The 23258-nt window shown below is 41.7% G+C and overlaps 1 protein-coding gene across 8 annotated transcripts in view; it reads right to left on the bottom strand.

Annotated features, from left to right (window-relative positions):
- The window catches only part of MYO6 (myosin VI), a 104613-nt gene that overhangs the window by 71417 nt on the left and 9938 nt on the right, over nucleotides 1-23258 (bottom strand). For all 8 annotated transcript variants that reach the window (XM_032184196.1, XM_032184195.1, XM_032184194.1 and 5 more), the window contains exon 2: nucleotides 4354-4492. In XM_032184196.1, the coding sequence (XP_032040087.1) occupies nucleotides 4354-4470 (117 nt within the window). In that variant the 5' untranslated portion in view covers nucleotides 4471-4492. The remainder of the gene's footprint in view (nucleotides 1-4353; nucleotides 4493-23258) is intronic.

A 23258-nucleotide genomic window follows, 5' to 3' on the forward strand; every position in this document is an offset into this window, starting at 1 on the left:
TGTGCAATTCAAGTTTAACCACTAACAAATACAGATTATTTTTTTTCCACAAGAGAGAATGAACATGATGTCCAGCTGTCCTGTAGTACTCTTCAAAAAGTTTTGACACCAACATTTCACAGCTCTAAACCCAGCTATACCAGATCTACCTCAGAAGAGGAAGGAAGAGCCTTTCCACTGTCCTCACCACTCAGCCTCTGATCAAAGATCAGTGAAAAATTAAGGAAAATTGATACTGATTTTGTCCTCCTTCATTTTTTTCACACAGTGGGAATTGTGAAATAATTGCAATGTTAGATATACTGCAGGGACAGTCAGCTTCTGACAAACTGGATGTCCTTCTCCAAGTCCTTCCTACCTTCTGTAATTTAGTACAGTATCACAGCTCACTATTTCATGAGTCATAAAACAAGTAAGCAATATAAAAACAACTTAGCAACTGTGTTTCTGATGGACTTTTTTATATCAGATGGGAACATGAAGCCTAGTTTAAACTGTATCAACCAAGAATGTTACACCTGTCCCAGTTACTCTACTGCTTTATGTTTAAGGTGATTACTTATCATATAGCTAAGTACATTTCCTAGATGTGTAGGGATCTGAGTACTGCCAAATACTATTAAAATTGAATATCTTAAACAGAAAAATGGGCAAGCTATCTCGTATCTGCCATTTAAAAATTATCCAGTTATTTACTCCATTGCCCCATATTTTGAAACACATTGACTGTAAGGAGAAAACCCTTCAGGCATTTGGTCAAAGACACTTACATTAAGGCATAGCTTAGGTCAAACTCATTCTAAAAAAGGGACGGGATACTGATCTTATGAACCACTTATGAAAGTGGTCTCAGGAGGCAAAACAGAGGGTTTGTGGTTTGTTTTTTTCTTTCTTTTTTGTAATGAAGCAGCCCTTGAAATCCAATGGCAATCTTAACTGTTCTCCCAGAAACAAGATGAGTGAAAAAAGATATCTTTCCGTTCAAGCAGGATCTTCTTTCTACCCTGTAATCGAATACGTGTAACCGTGCCTTCCTTTATATCTTCTAGATACAGCCACAGAGACATCCCTACTCCCAGCTGCATTCTACAGAACAGCCAAAAGCAACACAACCTGTTCTTGTGATGGACAAGAACCTATCTCTTTTCCTCAAGCAAGCTTCACTCACTGCTAAAATAATGCCTTTGCTTGGAAACACTGAACTCTGGATGTTCTGATCCTTACTTTCAGAATACATTTATTTATACTTAACCTGGGGAAATGCCATGCTGGTTATTCAGAACATACTGGAACAGGGGTCCCGTAAAGCTTTCCAGGACCCTTCAGAGCCTTTTTCAGAGACATAAGGTGCTTCTCAGGCAACTGCAGCAGGGGTACGGACTGGTGTCTGCAGCAGTATGTGCCTCCCCTGTACTGCTAGGAACTGATCACTAGAGAAGTTCATTAGCCACCCCCTGTGCCTCCGTACCACAAGGGTCCCAGAAGGGCATCTCAGGGTGTATCTCTCCCTAGTCACTAAATTCAGATTCGCTACCTCCAGGAAAAGAATAAATTCCCCATTTGACAGTTTCACTGATATCTGCCTTCTCCCTGTTGTAGCATCAAGCAATACAACATAAAAGCTATTTTCTCAAGGTCAGGATTTCTGGTAAGTTCCAAAAAGTACATTCTGAGTAAAAGATGTGTGAATGAAACATTAGCTGCATCTAACAACAGGCTGTCTTTCTGTCCGTCTCCTTCCTGGCACACCACTGTGGGACTGCTGGCAGGACGTAGCTGCGGGGCTGAGCCCCGTTCCCCCTGCTCAGATTCAGAGCTCATCCTCAGGGAAGAGCTCCATCCCTAAGGGGGACCATGCTCATTAGCAAACCACTCTCCAGTTTCCCCATTTTCTTCGTAGTTGTGGCATTTCAACCTTGCAAGCCCATGATCTAGCTCTTGGGAGCAACTCCTGTCACATAACACATCCCTTGTTCTGATAACAAGCTCTCAGTGCTTGCATTACTCCTTCCTATACAAGGCAGTCTCGGTGACTCAGATCCCCACCTCTCTTCAGGCACCCAGCTTCGGCACAGCTATGTAAATGCTGCTGTTAACTCTGGATGGGCTGTGGTACCCAAAAATGCTACTGCTGCTTTGTAAGTAAATCGGTATGTTGGCCAACTACCTTCGCCCAGTCTGGACTGGGTAACTTGGTTTCACAACACGAAGAAATCTTTGACCACGCTTGCCCTAGGTCCTCCTTCCTCTTGCTGCTGCTTGCTGCCATCCTTAAAATTTTCCATGTCTTCAGCGTTAAGGTGGATCCATCCTCTGACCTAGTTTGCTGTGCCTCATCAACTTGCCAGCACAGCTGAGAGGGTGCCGCGCTGCCACACCACAGCTAGCTACGGGCAGGGAAGGGAGGGAAGACTCTGAGACAGCATGAAACTGCTGCCTTGCAGCATCTACTGCAGTTATTAACGACTTATTTTAATTAACCATTAAGTGGTATAAAAGGCAACAATCAAGAAATGCACACACACACACATTTCCTTTTCAGTCTGTGATCTCCTGTAGAAGCTGGTACCTTACTGGGAGTACATATGACATGTTAATGACCCAGATTAAAAAATAATAATAAGTTACACTGCCCGGGTATGTTTACAAGATCGAATTACTCATCTCCTCCCTGTAATTATCGTGGGCAACTCTGGAGCTGCTAGATCACTCCTTCTTACTGAAGAGAACTTTTGAACTGTCATTTGCAGTAAACAGAGTTGATAATAATGGGTATAAATGCTGAGCGCTTCAAAGTAATGGTCTAAATGCACAAAAAAGTCAAGAAGCGATAAGAAGCATTTCACTACAAAAGGAAATCAATGACACCTTGAAAAGACTGAGAAGGTAATCAGCAAAATGTTTTACTCCACCTTTATTAATCTAAGAAAGTTTGATGGTTAGAAATGCAGGACCATAATCTCTGGTGTATTTAAACACCTAACTGTGAAGTGTTCGGTCCCTTTCAGAAATGAACTGCAGGCCCTTAACTGATTTGCTTAATTCTAGACAGCCATAAGCAAAGTAACAAACTTTGTAGGCAACACAGATTGTGCACTGTGAACCACCAAACAAAAATCTCTGTACTTTAGGGTGCTTTTTCTTGTTTGTTTTGTATCTCCTTATCATCTATTTCTGTTTCTAATATATGAACTTTTGCTCTTAACACATCAGAACCATTTGGGGATATAAACAGAAATAGCTCTAGGGTCAACATCAGTTAAGTCAGTAAAAAATCACTTAAACATGGGTTTAGAATATTTAACATATTCTTGTCTGAATAATTTTGTTCTTTCACAGAGTGAAGAATGCATACTATTACTAAACCTAAAGACCTTATCTCACAGACACAGATATCAGATCTTTTTATTTCTAATGAAAGAAAAATCAACTTCCTCTACAAGACTTTAAAAAAAAAAAAGTCTATAAACATTCCTCCCAAAGGAAGAACTGCTGCATAACCTTTTGATCTGTGACAAAGCATTCTCTATTATTGTAGACATGAGGAAAAAAAAAAAGTTTTAACAAAATAAATTTGCTTTTCCATATCTGAAAACACAACAGCTAGAACCAGCATATGACATATTCACAAAGTCCAAATCACAACTTTTAAAATGGTGTATAATCTTATTTCAGCAAGTAAAACCCAGGATGCTGACCATCTGAATTAGGATAATTAATAGTTACAGGGCACTTCCTGTAAAATCTGACATTTAATTAAGATGTGCTAAATCCAAAAGATGTCATGATAAATGAAGCAGTTTGAACACACTAATTATGACTTCACTTTAAAAGCTGCTTTTATTTTGCCTTTAATTTGCTGTAGTAATTCCATGGGACCTTTGTTTGACATTCTTATGTTTCAAAGTGCTTGAAGTAAGAGGATTCATCACTCAATCAGCAGTCTAACAGAAACGTGTCTAATCTAAGATAGAGCCTAGGACACTACTATAGGAGTCTCTGTGCATCTAAGGGAGAAGAGAGAAGCTAATCTCAACAACAGACTCTCAACAGTCTCAAATTTAGAAAAATAAAGTATACAGTATTGAAATAAATGGCTATGGAGATTCAGTTGTCTTCTCTTTCATGAGCACGTACACACATGCAGATAATTGACAGAAAGCATGTGCTTCTTATCAGTGGGATATTTCATTTGCAAGGCAAGTTAAAGCTAAACAAAGTTCCTTAGCCAAACAACAGAGAAGTATTTTTTTCCCCACTCGTTCAGCCTGCATGTAATGGCGGATATCTGCAAAGATTTGGCCTATAGGTAAAATATTTTTGTAAGGTTTTTCTCACTTGTCAGACACTTACCTTGCCTTTCTGATTCAGAGGCTCAATAGTTAAGTATTCAGTACCAATGTCCGCAATCACGCCCATCTGAAACCCATCAGTTGGGTGTGGAGCCCAAACGGGCTTCCCGTCCTCCATTGTGGGATCTATCCAGTATTTCCTGTAACAAAAAATATATGTATAAAAATTAAGAAAAACAGTTTGTATACAAATGTAGTAAGCTACCAGGGTTTACTACGCAAACTTTCGGTTACTATGTTTATTTCTGTTATTCAGGGTGGAAGCAGCCAGAGCACAGACTGGAGCCAGCCTGTCAGGACAAATTCTTCCAGCCTTCTTCCATCCTGTGACACTTCGCTTACAGAGGACTCCTCCCTCGGACTGGGGTATGAAGAAGATTCAAGGACAGATAATTTCTGGGTGGTCCACAGATTACTCTCTACAGCTCTTTGTCCAATTTCCCCAACTTGTGAACCAAAAAGGGGATTGATCTTGTGATTAAAACAGAAGTACAGGACTAACTCAAAGCTAAATCTGTATGCTAGCACTCTTAGTGCTTCCGTGCACCCATATGGACACACACATACAGATATGGCTCACGGGACTAACAGATGTCTGTCTGTACCTGATTCGGTGTGCAAATACCTGAATTTCTGTAATGGGCATATCTCCAGTAAGGTGAGCAGCAATGTAATCTCCTGTTATTTGAGAGAAGTGAATGTGCGCACACTTTTCACATGGCTGGGCATGTGGCTCTTAAATAACACTTACTATGTATTTCCTATAGATAAATATATTGATTGATCACACTATAAGCTTTTAAGACACTGGCCTCCAAAACAGTACCATTAAAACCCTGCGTCTTAAGAAACATTGGCCTTTTTTTCTGTTAAAACATGACATGAAATTAGTTTTAGATTAAATGGAACCTACGGCGCACAAGTGAAATAGATGCAAAGGCCAAGTCATTCAAACCTTGGGCTCCTCAAGCTATGCAGCTAAGTAAGTTCCCAATTAAAAAGAGTATTTGATTGCGTGCAAAGCTCATTGAGCCAACCAGGAAAGCTGCCAGGACTGGCACATTGTGAATGGCCAACAGTGCCATTTTAAATATGCTGAATTCGTCCTTTTTTTTTGAAACCTACTTTAAAGTCCTTACCCTAATGAGAATAGGGAGTTCAAGCAGCTTGAAAGGCTCACTTCTGGCCATTTCTCACTCCCCTCCACAACTGATTCACGTACCTGTGACGTGTTTTAGTGATTCCCAAACTTGCAAAAAGTTCCTCACATCACTAAGGTGTAACTTGCCCCTCCCAGCACGAATCAAATGAGCCTGCCAAGCAGGAATGAAAACACCAGCAGCAAAACCCTAAGATGGGAAACATGCCCCCCATTTTCCTATTCCTTGCAGCTGAAGGAGGAAGGAGCTGCACAATTTCTCACAACCAGTGAAGAGGCTGCAGATCCTTTTCTCACAAACAGTAGCAAGGAAAACAAAAATCATCGTCCCACCAGGAAGCTGTACAGCTGCAAGCAGAAAAGGACACTCTCGTCTCACAGAGGATTTGTCAGGACATGCTTCCCATGACCTGCTTTGTGCTGTCTCCAAGGAATTCAGAAAGGTCTGAAGAGAAAGCAAAGCCTTGCTGCGATCGCCTGGGGAATGCTGCTGGTCTCAACACCAGTGAAGTTGTCAAAGCATACAGCGATCTGCTATTAACTTCAGTGTTAAATGGCAGAGGATTGAAAGTAATTTTAGAGAAAAGACCTCGGAGTGCAAAGTCAAACTTTTTTTTAAATGAAGAGAAGAGACTTGGAAAAAACTTGTTACAGGGTACTTCATTCAGCATCGATCTGTTTCAATGTACTCAATTACCCAGTTAACTTTCCCTCCCCACATGCAGATCACGATGTATGAAGGTAACAAAGATTTAAACACATGTTTCAAGTGTATGCTATTCATGCAATTCATGCTAGTTTAAATATACATATATATATATTTAATACAGGAAACTTTGCATTTTATTTTTTGGGGGGCACATTAACTTATTTTAGCTGCTCACAGAAAGCTTCTGTGCTACCCCTCGAGCATCCCATTTGTTTCTGTTGCTTCCAAACCTCTTGCCACATCCCACAGCCACAGCAAGCCCCGAACATCCTTAGCACGTGCTGCCAGCAGCACAGGACACATCCTGTAAAATAACAACTCCAGTCAATGGCACATGGCCATTCTTCTTCATTTTCAGATACTGTAAATCAGGCCCCAGACACACCACAGCTCTGGGGTTACCTTTTTCCAGCTGGGCCTGGCCTCTGAGCACCAGTGCCACGATGGGTGTAGCTGCACAACGTCAGAGTTTATTTCTGAGTACAGCCAGGCCTTCATTTCTTCGCAAGCCTGTCATTTGCTTTTAAAATGCTACTTCAAATTGGAACTTGAGAAATACGCCGCACAGCCACTAAAAACAAGGCAGCGTGGCCAGCTCTCTGGGCATAACCGTGCTGCACGAGGAAAAAACCCTGACACCGCTGCCAACATTTCTGCTGCGATGTGAATCCAATCCCCCCAGTTGGTATCTGGAGGCTTCTCCTTTGTTCGCTGGCATGGGCTTTTGCATTCTTGCATGTTCCTAAGCCTGCTTCATGCTTTATGAACAAGTAATGATAGGGGAATGTCGTGAGCTAAAAAATCCTCTCGAAAGACAGAGCAACGAGCGAATTCCACCACGTCCAGCAAAATGTGTGTTTAAGAAAAATACTTGAGGCTTTGCAAGCATGTCAGAACCCAATGGCTGAAGGCATCTAAATGAAAATCTAGTAGTTATTCATGACATAATTACTTTTAAGAAATACAATCTTCTGCCTGCGAAGCAGCCCCAAACCAGTGGCTGTAACATTCCCTTTTCAGCACCAGTCCATGTCTCTATGAGTTAGGGCTCTGACAGGCTTCTGGCAGCACATTATAATTGGAAGCTGAAACCTTTCAGGCCATACCTGATCTACTATCTACCTTCCCATCTGATGTAGATGCCCCTGCCCTTGAGACTGCTGCATGAAGCCTGTTCCTGAGCCAGCTCTTGCATAGCTGGTTTGCAGCTCAGCATTTTGAGATGAGCAGAAACAAAGCAGTACGAGTGCAACTCCCTGAGACAAGTCCTTTAGGAACAGGCAACAGCCCTTTATTGAAACATGAAAGAACGCCTCAGTGATTAAAACATGTATCACCAAACACAAACTGGGAAAAGTACAGATTTGAATGGAAACGAATGACAAATCCTATTTTTCCCATAAAGGATACCCATTTGTTCACTACAGACCATTCGTTATCAGTATCTTTCTCCATGTGCCTCTATCTAAATCCAACCTACTTTCAACAAATTTCACTACACTGTTGACAGAGGACACAGTTCCTGAATGCTAGGAAGGAAAACTATTCACATGCAGGCAACACATCTGAGAGCAACACCACCAAATACAGCAAGTCTTGAACTCACCTGAAATATGCTTCCAAAGGAGGCCAAGATTAGCAACCTTCCACATCTGAATTTATACATATGTATTGAACACACATTAAAGATTAAGGCAGTTGATTATAAATTGCTAGTTCATTTTGGACTCTGCAACTAAGGCTTCTTCCAATGTGAAGCAGAAAACCCACAGAGGTTTCACCTACAGCCAGGAGTCAGCCAGGTCTGAAGCTGGTAACCCCAACAGCTAACCCTTGAAACATCAGATTTTATATTTCCACGAGTGGCCACACAGTAGCATCACCCCTTCTAACCCCAGCCTTCCAGAAATCGTGCTGAACACTTTGGAAATGCAGACCCAGTTTTTCCAATCTGCTGACAGGTGCTTGCAGCTTCCCACAAGCAAGAGCCTTCACCTGATCCATGTTACAAGGGGCTACATTTCATATACACACACAATTTAAAAAAAAAAAAAAAAAAAGAAAAAAAAAAAAGCCTTGTTTTTCATCTGATTACTGGTAACTGCAGAAAAGAAGACTAAACTCCAAAGACAAGACAGCTGCAAGCCATAGGAAAACGCCTTAATTACTGGCAGTCATATTCAACACGTTCAACATTAGTAGCCAGCAGTTCAAAAAACTTGCAAGGCAAAATTATCCTGCACTCACCAGACTACACAAAACAACACCCACTAGTCCTTCCTTAACTTCTTCCACAGTTTTATTCCCTCCTTTAGAGAATGTTTAATATTATTTCTCATAGTAATTAAATAAAATCTACATAATACTTTGAGTATGACTAAGGATTCTTTAGTTGGAAGTTGCTATGTTATCCCACTTATCTTTACTTAAACGTTAATGATTTTTAAAAGGAGGCAATACAACTACATTTTGGTTTTGCAGAGTAGTCAAAAGGAAATCAGAGGCTATCATCAGGTGAATGAACTCCAAGAAGGCAAAGTGCAGTGATGTAATTATCAAACTCGTCACCAGAAGCAGGCACTCACCGATGTGATCCTGTTTACTAATCTATAAACAGTTTATCATACCAGGGCACTCTACTAACTGCTGAATTAACTAATTAAGACAGATGAAAAATAAAACTTCATTAAACAACAGACAATAGTATATCATCAGGTTGGCTAATAAAGAAAATAAACTGGTAGCAGATTATCACTGTAAAAGCAAAATGACTACATTATTTTATATTTCCTATCTTGTGTGTTTAGGAGTTGCTCAGAATTCTGCATGTTACACAAGGCTCACGAAAAAGGTCCTATGACCACACAGGACAGAACAAAGGGAGGAAAAATGCTGCCAGTCAAGCTCTTTTTTGGACACCAGCTCATTGTTTAAGTGAAACTTCAACAAATCTAAACTTATGCAGGATTCAGCCCTCTACTGCCAACAGCATAACTCAAAGGAACAATAAATACAGCACAGAGATTTTCTTTTAGCTACATGCAATACAATCATAACAGCATTGTTTAGCTGAGTATTAAACCCATTCACTCTTCATTTCTTATTTAATTTTTCAATTTATTATAAATCTTTTCTGCACTAAACCACTTAGCTCAGCTATTCCAAATTACTTTTTTTTTTCATTCCTACTTACGATCACTTCCACAAGGTAACGGTGCTAAGCAAACACTTCTGCCAACCCAGAAAAGAAGAAAATGGACAAGAGCACAGCATAACACAAAGCCATCTTCTAAAAAAAAAAAAAAAATGGCCTTGAAACTGTTCATGCTGATGGGTTAACTGCCAATAGGTTTCATAGATGTATGCAAACAGAATTACTGGATAAAAACTTTTTGCAAAGCTACATGCTCTGATGTAGAGACATTCTAGAAAAAAAAAAAAAAAAAAAAAAAAAAAACAGCTAAAGAAATTATCCTAAAAGCATGCTCCTTTTCTTGTATATTTATAATGTATCACCAGGCTTTGAAGATTGGTTCAGTTTCAACTAGAAACTGATTTTTGTACTTCTTCCATAACAATCACTATATTATATTTGTTCTCATGTTGTATTTTAGCATTCACATAAGAAATACCTACTCTGCTGTTATCTTTAAAATTTAAAACATTTTTTGAGAAGACAAACCAGTCCCTTATTCCTAAAGCAGAAGAGAAATCTAGTTTTACTTTCTCCACGGTAAACGTGACAGTTCATTACACACAGGCACAAAAAAGCCCTGGCTCTCAGCAAAGAAAGCACGCGATGCTTTGTATCATTTCTCAAAGAGTTTGCCCTTGAACATTCATGCCCTCTTTCCACTTTCTCATAAGAAACGTTCATGAAGAAGTTCTGAAATCAGAAGGTACGATAGGAAGTGATCCCAGAAATATATCCTGGAAAAACAAATGTTACGGAGCAGAAGAGGCAGTGTGTTAGACAGGACTGGTGCAAGACCTGTGCAGCCGACCCTAAGCCATCTCACCTTCCCGTGTCTTAATGCCTGCTCTGGCCAGGTCAGCCCAGCTGTGCTCCTCGTTTTGCTCTCCAGCTGTGCCTCCTCCCTTCCTCCCCACCTCGAGGAACGCAGCTCTGAGGAGCACAGGAGGGTCTGAGTAGAACCAGTGCCCTGAAAAAACACACACCCACGTTGTCTGCTAACACTGAAAGTGCTGCTGCATCAAGACAAGGTCTTAAATTAGCAAATCTGCTTCCTAAATCATGGTAAGAAATTTCCTTCATGGGAACAGAAGTCGTTTAGTATTTAACTCCTCTGAAAACAGGCATCACTTGCATTGTGCCACACACAAGAAACCCATTTTCAAACCATTACACTCAAAGCTTTTTCAAATGCTTCCCATTTAATCAGTTCGCATTTTTGTATGTGTGCACCTTCCACAGAACAAAAACGTAACCCGTTAAAATAGGATGAAACCACTGGAAGAGCCCGTATCATAGTGAGCATATCTAACATAATTCACGCTTTAACAGACTTCCGAAAGGCCGAGCATCGTTCAGCTGCCATACTGAGTGCCAAGAGCCTCAGTACCTCAGAACAAACAAAACCAAATCCTGTGCAACACAAGGAGATCTGCCACCGAAAGTCACAACAAACGTTATGGGACCTGGCATACCGATACAGCTCATGCTAAACCCTGGGGTAATCCTGACAACGTTTGCACTTGGCAGTGTACTTCCATGAGAAAGGACCAAGCGAGGTCCTTTTCCACTTCCAAGGGGAAAAACAGATAAATAAATTTCTCAAGTCTTTTCCCCATCTGCAAGACCCAGAGTGAATTCTGTGCGACTCTAGGCTTGTCAGACTGACTTTGTGGTATTTTGACTGTGATACGGAGAAGTTAAATTTGATTCACATGAAGATAACGTTTGCGGATTTCCTCTGTGATTCTTGCGCTTCTGCCAGCTTTCTAAAGCAACCCTTCTGTCAAGTACGTTGCTCCTATTTCTGTTTTTGCTAACAACACATAGACAGGTTTCTGTCCCACTTACTGTGAATTAAAATAACCCACGTGGGGTTATGGACCCACGTGGCCTGATGGACCAACAAAGAAGTACCCGGAGTGGATCTGCACAGGTTTCAACCTGCAGCAAGTAACAGCAGCATGCCGAAAGAGGAGAAGCAGCAAAAGCCCCAACACAACGTCCAATTCCAGCAACACAACAAAGGCAGTCAAAAATAAAGCTGAAGTTTAAATTAAAGGAAGAGCTCCTCGGTTATGGTCTGGACACCACTTCAGAAGCAGAAGCGAACAGCCAGAGCACCAGAAGCAAGCCGCGGCGGCCAAGGGAGCCCAAAAGGGGCCGATCAGCCCAGCTGCGAGGGTCAATGCAGGTTAAACAGGGAGGGAGAGCACAGAGAGGGCAGCGGGGGGACACGGAGAAGTCCGAGACAGAGCTCAACAAGCAGATGAAGAGCTTGAAGCAAGACGAATGGCAGCACAAGCCACCCGATCACAAAGTGTATGGAGCACCAGGGCAGGCAAAGGCGCATGAAAGGGCAGATGTTTTCTGAAGACAGTATCTGTCTCCATCAGCTGTCGAGGCCTAAATTCTCTCCTGGCTCTGCCCCTTCCCAGCCTTCCTTACCCATCCACCTGCTCCATCGTGTGCTCTCCAATGGTCAGCGGGAGCTCCCAGCCTCCCCACCCCGCACCCCATGCTGCCAAGCTGCTGCTCGTCTTTAGGTGACCTCCTACAAGAAGTGATTTGTTCATGCTCCTTTGAGAGCACTTCAACCTCCCCTTGAGCTCTGCACAGGAGATGAAACAAAAGTTACCGATGTCAGATCTGCCAAACCAGACCTCGGCTCCAGCGCAGGAAAAAGAAAATCCGATTACGCTTATGAAATCACACTGCGGTTAAGAAAATCCTTCCTTTGATTACCAAACGCTTCAATGAAATGCTGCTATGCAACAACCAGAAGCTCTAGTTGGGTATGTAAACGTCTGGTCAGGAGCTACCACAGCCTGAACTGCAGAAGCTGCACGTTACAGTAGGAAATTGGGACCCCAAAGTTTTCATCCCCTTGATAAAATACTTTTGAGTGCTTTTGAATTCTTGGTAATTCTCCAGTTCCTACAAAAATAAAAAATAAATAATAATAAAAAACCTCTCCGCGATTTAATTACTTTCTTACAAAAATACATTTGAAGAAGAAAACTTGCACCAACTAGTGACAAAATCACACATTTTATCCTTTCAGATGAGTCACCCTCAATCCCTGAAGTCCAGGCAACCCTTCAATGTCATCAGAGAAAGCCACGTGCCGAACTGTAACCTTAATCCTACTAATAACAACGGTTTAGGAACAGCCCATGGGGTGAGCGGCCACACACTGCAGCAAGATGCAGCTCGGACTACCTCCCTTGCTTCCCTCGACCCATTCATCTTGTCGCATTTTGAACCTTAGCTGTGCTGGCCTCTCTCCGCAGTGCAGAACAGCAAATAAGTCCCTACAGAGATAAGCAAGAAGGCAACCTGCAGGGAGTTTTATCGGCTTGATAAACACGTCTGCACATGTATGTAAATCACAGGACTAAACCAGAGACATATTTGCATTATAATTTGTTTTAAAGTCCAGCAAAAGGAAAACGGTGCCAAACACTACTAAATAAAAACACTACCAGAGACAAAATGGAATTGCACAAAAGTCTTATTTCTTTCACAGGCAGAATTAACTCCTAAAAACACCCACAGGGAGAAGCTTTAACCTCTTTTCCCATTTTTCCATTTCAGCTTGTACATCCTACAAAAAGCCTGAGTGTATTTTATAGGTGATGGGCAGAAACACAACAATCTTCTGCAGATCACAGTGAACTCAGGAGAAATTCCCCTTCAGAAACAGTTAAGTGAAAAAAAAATATATATATTCTTGTTCAATTCTACTCAATCTCTTTATCTTGACAGAAAAATCTACTGCCAAGCTCAACAATGTCATTGATAAAGTAGTTCTGGCAGATGAGACTGAAAGCTTTCTCTTTACATAGAAGAGCATAAGAACAATTTAATAGTCTTACCAACAGCAAAGCTACCCAGAGAAAGCAAAACAGGACAGAGCAGAACATTTTGTCAGTAAACCTATCAGTTTTCTTAGGAATATTATTGGTGTCAGATCCCTTCTTATGAGGCATGAGCATACAAACAGTAATTTCAGTGCAAGACAATAATGGCACAATTATTTATTCTACCTCAATCCCAAAAAAAGATGTGGAATATATATTTCAAGAATAAAACCCATCTGAAATAGCCTTTATTAACCTCTTGTACTATCTAGAAAAGTTCATATTTTCAGAGTAGCCACAGTGCTGCAAAGACTGTGTGCATCCGAATAGCAACAAATCAGACAAATTCTCCTACTGGTACCAGCAGGATCCTGGCAGCAGGGAGAACTGCAGACCATAACAATTTCCACATTAGCCACATCCTGACCACAGCTGAATTCTCTTGTTCGCTCCTTTCCCTTCCTTCGCACACACCACAGCTTTCTGATTTCTGGTAGCACGCTCATTTTCTGCAGGGGTTGAGAAAGTCCTGGGCTCCCCCAGACTTTAGCAAAACGCCACGCAGATTACGGTCCCGCAGCTGATTTTGGCTCCAGGTTTGCCACAGGGTGAGACAAACATACTCCTACTGGCCCAAATGATCTTCTTACCACTGGCTCAGTGTCTCTGGGAGTCCGATGCAGCTCCACAGCTCCCTACTGTTACAGACCAAGAGTCCCAAGAAACCCAGCTCCAGGACGTTGTGCTCGCTTCTTGTTCACCGAGAGGTTGGCCAGCGTAAGGTAGAAGACTGAGGTCAAAGTCCAGGTGTATTTTACTAACTGGTTTTAAAACCTCAAATACATCAGAGCTCCAGTCCCCGCCCCTGCCACCTATAAAATGTTATTTATTAATTTAAGAGGAACGCTGCAAGAAATTGCATCTCTGCTCCAAAGATTCTGCTCAAGTCAACAGCGATCAAAAATTACCAACCAGTTTTATCACAAAAATCATGATTTGTTGTCCATTTATGTTACAAAATCTACAGAAGATACCAGACTTTGAAAACACTCATCTTTCAGAAGCCATCTGCAGTAGCTTCAAGGCTTCACAAAGCACGGCCCATGGCTACAGGCAATGCAAGCACTGCCTCTTGATGTCCAAGAAAGTCATCCTTAAGGCCAGGAGCTGTACTAAAGCAAGCAAAGGCACACATGATCACAGTAAATCTAATATTACAGTAAACTGAAAATAATACATGCGGAATCATGGCTCCCAGGACCAAGCCTCAAGTGTAATTACAAATTCTGTGCACAGGCTTCTGCAGAGGACAAACCACTCTGGCCACATGCTGAGAACGGCCTATTTATTTTGGCAAGAAGGCCAAAAGTGGAATGAAGGAAAGCTTTTAGTCAGACTGTAAATTTGGCCACAAAACACGCTTCAGGTGCTTTTAAATTCAAAATTTCCTGAGCAATTACAGCTGGAAAAAGAAATCTAGGAGAATAATCACTGTAATGCTGCCAGTGCTGCTTCTATATTTGACTTTGCAGATCCAAGATTAGAGCTTTAATCTATGACACCTGAGCTGACATTTCAGGCTATGAGAAATATTTTATGCAAAGAGCACACCTCCAGAGCTTGGGAAACTCCCTAGGAAATGAGACACCAGGTCACCAAGCCCTGCCCCAGCACATTGAGATTAAGTGGGGCAATGTCGATCCAGACGTCTAAAACACCCATCCTGTGATAATCTGATGGTTTGAGACTTTTAAGGGGGTAGTAAATCTAAACACAGAATGGAATCAGGCCTCTGTTAAATAAAAAGCATTCCTCGTGACCACTTTTCCTTTTCTTCTTTCAACTATGTCAGTAGTTATGGTCTTCATTACACTTTCCTTTCTTCAACAAATAGCCAGGAATTTAATCCCAGAGTTGGGGTAGGATGATACGACATTAATTTTCATCTCAGGAACAAAATGAAAAATCAAAACAGTGATATTATTCTTAACTCCAAGTGACATCTTTCTTCCATTTTGCTGCTTTATAGACATTGCACTACTTTGAATTAAGTGACACCCATTTCACAGCAGTAAAAATTAAAGAATTATGCTTTCAAGCTCAAGATCTGTAGAAGCCCTATATGGTCTCAATAAAAGGACATATTTCAAGAACGTAGGGCATATTATTTAGAGAATTCTTTCAAATCATTATTTGTCCTGACATAAATCCAACAGATAAGTTTAAATTCACTGCATACCTCTGTGCTAGCAAACAGCGCAGCACAACAGGATCAGATCTGGACAGTGAAACAGCAGAGCTGAGGGTACAGCAACTACACTACACGAATTTTGAGGGGTTTTCTAGCTCTGCTCTGTACCAAGCAGCTTTACTAGCTCCCGTCTGGTCCCCTGGAGTGACCGTGAATTCAGAGCTGGGGAGCGTCGTGTGCTTTTCTAAGGAGCATTTTCTGCTTTAGTTTCCTCCAAGGGGAATCCCGTTTGTGTGCCTGGAGCCGGAGTGCCGTGGGTGCTGGCAAGCAGGAGGCTGACCTCAAGAGCAAGCTCCTGAGATGAACTGGGACACGAATGCAGACACACCTCTGCCCAGCCTTCCCCCAGGTGCTAATGGCTCCTGGCACAGGAAAAGACAGAAAGCACAGATGGTTGCTCTGCCATAGTGACGGGCTGGGTTGGGGCTTTTTTTCCCCTTCATTTATCTGCATTTTATCCTCAACTTTATCGTAATTTGAATCTAAGCTTTCTTTCTGAATACAGTGCATTAGTGAACAAACAGCATACACCTACCAGTCACACAGCATTACTTCAACACCATGAAAGGCTTCTAACAGTGGAAAGATGGCTTTTCTGAGCTTCTTTTTTTTATTTTTAAATGTAAGCCTAGTCCTTCTTCCTTGCTCCCTCCCTGAGGAGGCACTATTCCTACTACAAATGTTTTACTTTAGACCTCCAAAGTTCAGGACTTCAAATGCACACTTTGGCTACAAGCCAGAGTCCAAGCACCAGCCAAAATGCATTCCCCCTCTTCAGACCATGTGTAACTGTCAGGATCTTGCTCTCTAAACACAAAGCATGATTAAAATCATCTTCAGTTCTCTCTCCACTGCCAGAAGACGATCCAGCAGCTCTCCTCCTGCTTGGTTTCAGGCTGCAAGCAGCCACTATCAGCTCTCACAAGCCTGTCCCGTGGGCACCATGCCCCCTTGACCACCACGGTGGTGGGACAGTGCCCTGCAGCCTACAAAGTATGGCCATCGAGGGACTCAGACAGCAGGCCTCGAAGCAAAACATCACCTACCTGTAGCTCAGCTGGTAACCTACAGCTCAGCTCACTCCCCCCGGGATGAAACCATGAAGCCTGGCGGCGGTGGCAGCAGGAATGCGGGGCAGTCCTGTTCCTTCATGTTCGGACATAACGCTGCTCAGCTTCTCCAAACAAAGGCCTGAGCTTATTCAGCCTGCACAGAGCTTTAATCTCCGTGTTTTGTCTAAAACTGGGGTACAGATTCCTCTCTGCTGAGGAGATTAATCTTCCCTCTGCTCGTCGGACAGGCAAGATTTGCTGTGAGAGCAAACGCACAGCCAGCATTGCAGCAGTGCAGTTAGAAGCAGGTATCAGGATTTCCACTCGTGTTCTTCAACCACCTTATAGAAAGTGAGCGTTTCTTTCACTCATGGGCAATATATAGTAAAATGTAAATCCAAATTGTTCTTGAAATGCATTGGAAGACATGACTATTAAAAATTATTAAAAATTACCCTCAAGGAGAGCATATAAGGCTCACCATTGAAAAATTAAAGTTCTCATTTCCAAGATCAGTGAGTTGTTGTCAGTCCTCTCCACAAACTACAGATACACAAACACACAAGAAAACAAGAAAAAAAAAAAACAAACCACCCCCTGGGAGGATTCAGCCTCCTTACTCACTATGTAATGCTTGCTCACCATCAACGAGGAAAATGCCAAGACTCACCCAGGACATTTTGTGACTTGGGAAGAGGTTCAAAGAGCTGGTGAGGTAATTCGAAAGCTCATTGCCCCAGGGACTCCCTTCAGTCCTCTTCTCTCCAGCTACCCAGCATCAGCCCCAGAGTCTGCTGGAGCTCCTGCGACCTCGCCCAGTGCACCAAGGCAGCAGAACCGTACCTCCACCAAAGTGGATGGTTTAATCCATTTTAATAATTCCTCCCAGCTCAGAAAGAAGATGGATGAGATCCGCTGCCAGCACAAGATAAAAGTAGCAAATATAACCACAACAAGGCGAAGACCAGAGCAGAAACTCCTCCTTTAGGCAACAGCAATTTGCTTTGGTTCTCCGCATTTTGAAAATCCCATGCAGAAAGGTGTGGAGGACACAGGTGAACAGAATGAATGCAGACTAAGTATCTCTTTTTCAATATACAAAAATAAGTCCACTTCCACTTCAAAGTTCAAGCAGGCTTACTTTGTTCATTTTTAGCACACAATCCTTCCTTAGATGTGAAAGTTTCCTTCGCTAAAACCAAAATAATGCAGGAGCATGAAGAATATCTGACACTTTAACTAAGGGTATTTTTTAACGATTCTGGTTAAAAATGAACCTTTCTTAAACGATTATTTTTTTTTTTTGTCATTTTGCAGATTTCATTCAATACTTCTGAAAAGTTGCTAAGTTTTCTTACCTCCCCCAAGTGACGTTACCTGTAGCATTTTGCAAAATTCTTCGTATATGTGCAAGTATGGCCTCGGTGACCTGGCTTTAGCTGGAGTTCAGATGGTCACAGCCCATCCAGAAAACTATGAATTTTAGCTTCAGAGAATAAAGATGCATTTTTTAATATTTCAAAGAGAAGCACATGCACGTAGTATTTACCAACTATTTCTTGCTCTCATGCTTTTGCAACACAAACAGAGAAAGGAACAAGGTAAAAGAAACCCCATTTGCAGAGCTTTCTGAACTGAATACTGGTATTTCTCTCAGCTGTCTGAGATCAAGGATGGTTGACGCTGTTTTCCCCAAATATAAAAGTATCGTGTTTAATGTGGATCACAGAGAGATTTGGTCAATATGACCTTTATGATTTAAATAACACTCTTCTAGACCAGTTATTTTTAACTGCTGGTTTGGCAGTCCCTAAAAAGGGATTAAGAAAAAAGGTATTGCAAAGAACCCATGGATGTGAGATTTCTGACAGATTTCAGCTACCCAGCATACACATCAGGGAGCCCAGAAATCTAGACTTGAAAAGATTGAATCATCATTATCAGGGTTAAGAGAAAAACTCAGCAGCTACTGAACTTGACAGGTTCAAACCATGTCTACACATAAAAAACAAAGTTGTTAAAATTGGCGCTGAGGCTAGCAAGAAGGGCAATCAAATTGCCAAAATGCACGAGAAGGACCAGGTGCAGGCGGAGCAGTAATGCACCAGCCATTCCCACCTAGTACTTTAATTTAATTAACTTTCTTGAAGAAATTGCTAATTTTCTCAACACCATTCCCAAGGAACAGGCAGAACTCAATTTAATTCAACCTGCTATACATCATTAGGATTCACACAGGTGACACAAGAGGAAAAACCAAACTTAATTAGATCAATTTAGATCAGTTGCTATAAAATCCATGGGTTTTGTCATTTGGCACATTTAAACCTATTATCCAGTTAATCAATTAGAGAAGAGGATAACGTGAAATAATTCTCAAGCATGCTTCGAAGAAACTTAGATCTTCCCATACTTTTTTCTTTTAATTCACACTCCTTTTGTGACCAAGAACAACGCCTTTAAAGCCTTCCTCCCATTCTAGCCCTATCTATCAACTGATTAGTTTCATAATCCTTCCATTTAAATCCTCATTTAAAAATATGTTATTGGTAACTTTTAAGTTTGAAGACACATCCCTTTGGGTCTTCCACGGCAACGGCAACAGGTTTTCCTTCTGCACATCTTCGCAACTTTCCTGTGTGTCTCCAGCACCAGCTAAACAGAAATTCCATGAAGTTTTAAACAAACCCATTGCCTAACAAAAAAATAGGATAAGGATCACATCATCACATATTAAATATGTACAGCATGGAAAACAGACTATGGAATTCATCAATCGAGCAGAAAAAGCTGTAATCACTGGAAAGGCAATCGCTGGAAAACAAGGCCACACAGGCTAGAAACAGACACGATTTTAAAGACAATGGCTATGAATCACTTGGAAAAATCTCTTCTAGAATTACTTTCAACAATAATGTGGACTTTAAATTAGAACTAGTTTTTTCCTTCTTCCTAGTTCAACATATCTCAGCTGGTGATTCACGGGACTTCACACCCAGTCTGCAAAGCAGCTGCCTTTTTCATTTAAGTACACATACAGACACGGCCAACAGGTAAGTGCTGGTGCCTTTTGCCAGAATCACTTGAGAGACGATTTCTGACTGGTTTCAGAATTTGCAGATGTTGCAAGGAACACCAATATCAATCAAAACATCTAGGCTACAGTTAGAAGCGACACACGTGAAGTTCTGATGACAGAAGCACTCAACTGATGCACTTACAATTACAAGCAAGACACTCGCTGCTGAGTGACGAACAGTAAAGCACACGAGTCCCTGATATTTTTCCCCCAAAATGAAGATACTGCTAGTTTGTAAAGGATGAGAAACATAAGCCTAAGTCAAACAAATTGACCAGAGAGGACACTGCACTGTTCCTGAAGGAGACTGTGATCTTCTGGAACTCATCTCAATGAACCCACAAAAAAATAAATAAATAAAAAAATAACAACCTGACAATTATCTTGCACAGGGCTTTACACAGCATCCTCTTCAGCTTTATGTTCAGCTTTATGGACTTCTGTCCTACAGCACTCCAACTTAAGGTCACCTAAGCACTCTTTTAGGACTCTGGTCTGGATGTCTCAAGCCCTTCCTACATTACACCAAATATACTCTCTGTTACAGAGGCACATCGTCAATCTATCTCCTCTGTACAGTGACCCAGAATTTGAGTACTGTGGGAGCTTAACCTACAGCCATCAGGGAATTCTACACTGAAGTCAAATATGACAAATTCAAAGCCCTTCTTGTGAACAGAAATATTCCAAGTGACCTTTCACGACGGATATTTCTTCACACTGTTCTGGGATCTGTGCATGCTTTTGGAGGGGTGGGGAGGGCGGGTTACCACCAAATTCCTTGCAGATTTCCTGAAGCCACCGGAGCTATTTCCTCTTTGGAGCAGAAGTCTTTGTCAGAGTAGAGGCTTTGGTTTTGAATTATTCATGGGGACTAGGAAACTAAAAGCTTTTAAGCATAGTTGTCTTACAGCATTATATGATGAGAGATCTTCTAAGGCCATTTTAGAAAAGATTCAAAGCGCAGCATGGAAGAAAAAGTCACGTATGGAATAGAGATGGAGTACCACGGAAACTCAGAGGGTTAAAGAAAGTCAGACGCTTCCTGAGGAGCTCAGAACAGCCAAACTCCGAGATTGACAATACGATGAAAACACAGTGTTTGTTCAGGCTCCAGAGGCCTATACAAAGCTTCAGAGCAATCTGAGGCAGGAACCCAGGAACAATCAAGTCCGAAAAGAGGAGAATGACAGTACAAATCTGACCAACTGACAATAAAACTCGATTCAAAGGACAAAAAAAAAAAAAAAAATTACAATACATGCGCTCATCCTGCAGGCCCATTTTGGAAAATGCATCAACAAATGACAAATGAATCAGTATCCCCATCACACCATGTTACTGGAGACTCCACCTCTCTTTGCAAAGACTCGTGTTCCACCCTTCACCATAGCATACCTGTCTTCAATTACAGGGACATCCATGTTTCCTTCTACTGACTGAAGGACACAGGGTCTGAAGAAATATCTTATTATTTCTATTAAAAAATAGAGGATATTTAAAGGAAGTACTAGACTACAGAAGACTATATTTAAACCCGGAGTACATTTTTGCTACAGTATCCTCCAAAAAACAAAAGCAGCTGATACCTGCTCTTACTACAGAGAAAGAAAATCAGTAATATTAACCATCAACCTGCCATTGCATTTCAGTGTTGATGCTCTGTTAAAAGGAAATTCATTCTTCCTGAGTTTCTGCTTTATTTGGGTAACTAATAAACAGAACTCACTAAAGTATCATGGTTTACACTGACAGACTTACAAAAAAAAGTTTCTTAATCAACTTCAATAACTTGGAAACAACAAGGAAAGCCAGAAATTGATCAAATCCCTCCTCGACTGTCTGCACAACCAGCAACAGTCTTTTCCTATACTCCTTTCACAGACAAGGGTGAAAATGGTGAGTCATGCTGGCTAACCGCTCGGTCTCATGACCTGTGAAGGATACAAAGCTAATCTTGCTAGAAGAGAAATGCCACTGCATCTGGACTGTTAAGAGATAATATTTTATTATTATTAGGAAATGAAGAGTTAGCAAAATTTGCTCAAGTTCAAATTCAAACATACAACCAAGACACAAAAGTACATTTCAAAGTACATTTCGTATTTCATACAAAAATATGATAACGTTTGGTTGTGGGTTTTTTTTTTCAGCTTCTACTCCATAAAACTCATTCAGCTTTCACTAGGTGCAGTAGCAATAAATCTCTTCAGACATCTGGCAAGCTGTGCTGCATCATGTTCCCCTTCTGCTATGGAAGCTTCTAGCATTTTGACAGGATTCTGGAAGCCCATTCACAAATTGTCCTGTAATACCATCACAGCAAGCCACAATAAACCAGGTGTGGCTTCAAGCAGGAATACTGAGCCACCCACCAAGTGCTCTAATAGCTCCAAAAGTCTTCCCACGTAAGTCTCTTGAACTGTTTTTTACTGAAAAATATACTGGAAGAGAAGCACAGGGCAGAGGACTAATGCTTCACCTGATCTGCCCCCTTGTATAAGAATACAGAACATAGCTTAAAAGCCAGCTACAGTCAAATCAACAAATATGTAAATGGCAGGATGCCTGAAGATAATTAAGAGAAAACATGACAGAAGAATGGGCCACATCCTAGAAAATCGAGTGATACTTTTTCCAAAAAGAAATTCTGCTTGAAATGCTCTGGACTGCTCCTGGTTTTGGGGAACACCATGAAGCCAGGAGCTCTCTGTTTTGCCAGAGCTATCTCCACTGGTCCTGCATTCTTCCTTGCCTCTGAGCCCACCTGGAAGATGAACTATATCTTCCCAGCCTTCGTTGAGCATGTCTGCAACCCAGCAAAGCCACTGTGCCAAACAGTATTTTCCCTATGTGGCTACTTCTGCCTACATCACCCCAGTCAACGTCAGCATTAGTACCTCTGGTTCTTACTCCTCTTCTCAAGCCCTTCTTCTCTACACTGCCCCACCTTACATATTAAGCTGCAGCTAAAATCAGCTTACAAAGCAGATCTTCAGCTCAACAGAACAGTATTCCCCCACCGCTGCTTCAGGAATTTAGTGACTCCGCACACATTTCAGGCAGCAAAAGGCACAGGGGTTTCTTTGCTAGGATGTTCTTGGCATGGTGAAAGTGCTTCTGCTGACCCAGAACAAGATCACTGTGTTTTTATCCAGTGCAAGGACCACTGTGAGTAGCCAAAGGAGTCCCCAGCAGAGCCGTAATCCTCAGTGGCTCATAAGAATAACAAAAATATACTCCATCCTGTAGATTTGAACAGGGTCAAGAACTTTCCATTGCCAGGCTTCCCAGGCTGAGCCTGGCCTGTGTGAGCAAAGCCTGCTATGACAGGAGTGTTTCATGCAGTAAATGTCACCTCCACGTCACTCTCCCAACCTCAGGATGATGAGCAGGGGAAATTGTAGGTTGACAGCTTCCAAGTAATTACACCCATTGCCACTTCAGTGCTTACTAGTGTTTCCACATGGGTCATCCTCAACAAGGGAAGGCAGAGTAGAGAAAGAGACGGATTTTGATGAAAACTCTCTATCCAATTCCTAAAGTCTCCCTCCACCAGCTGTCCTGACCTGTGTCTCTCCACTACCCTTCTCACTAGTC

The sequence above is a fragment of the Aythya fuligula genome, chromosome 3, assembly GCF_009819795.1.
Source record: "Aythya fuligula isolate bAytFul2 chromosome 3, bAytFul2.pri, whole genome shotgun sequence".
NCBI classification, from domain to species: Eukaryota; Metazoa; Chordata; class Aves; order Anseriformes; family Anatidae; genus Aythya; species Aythya fuligula.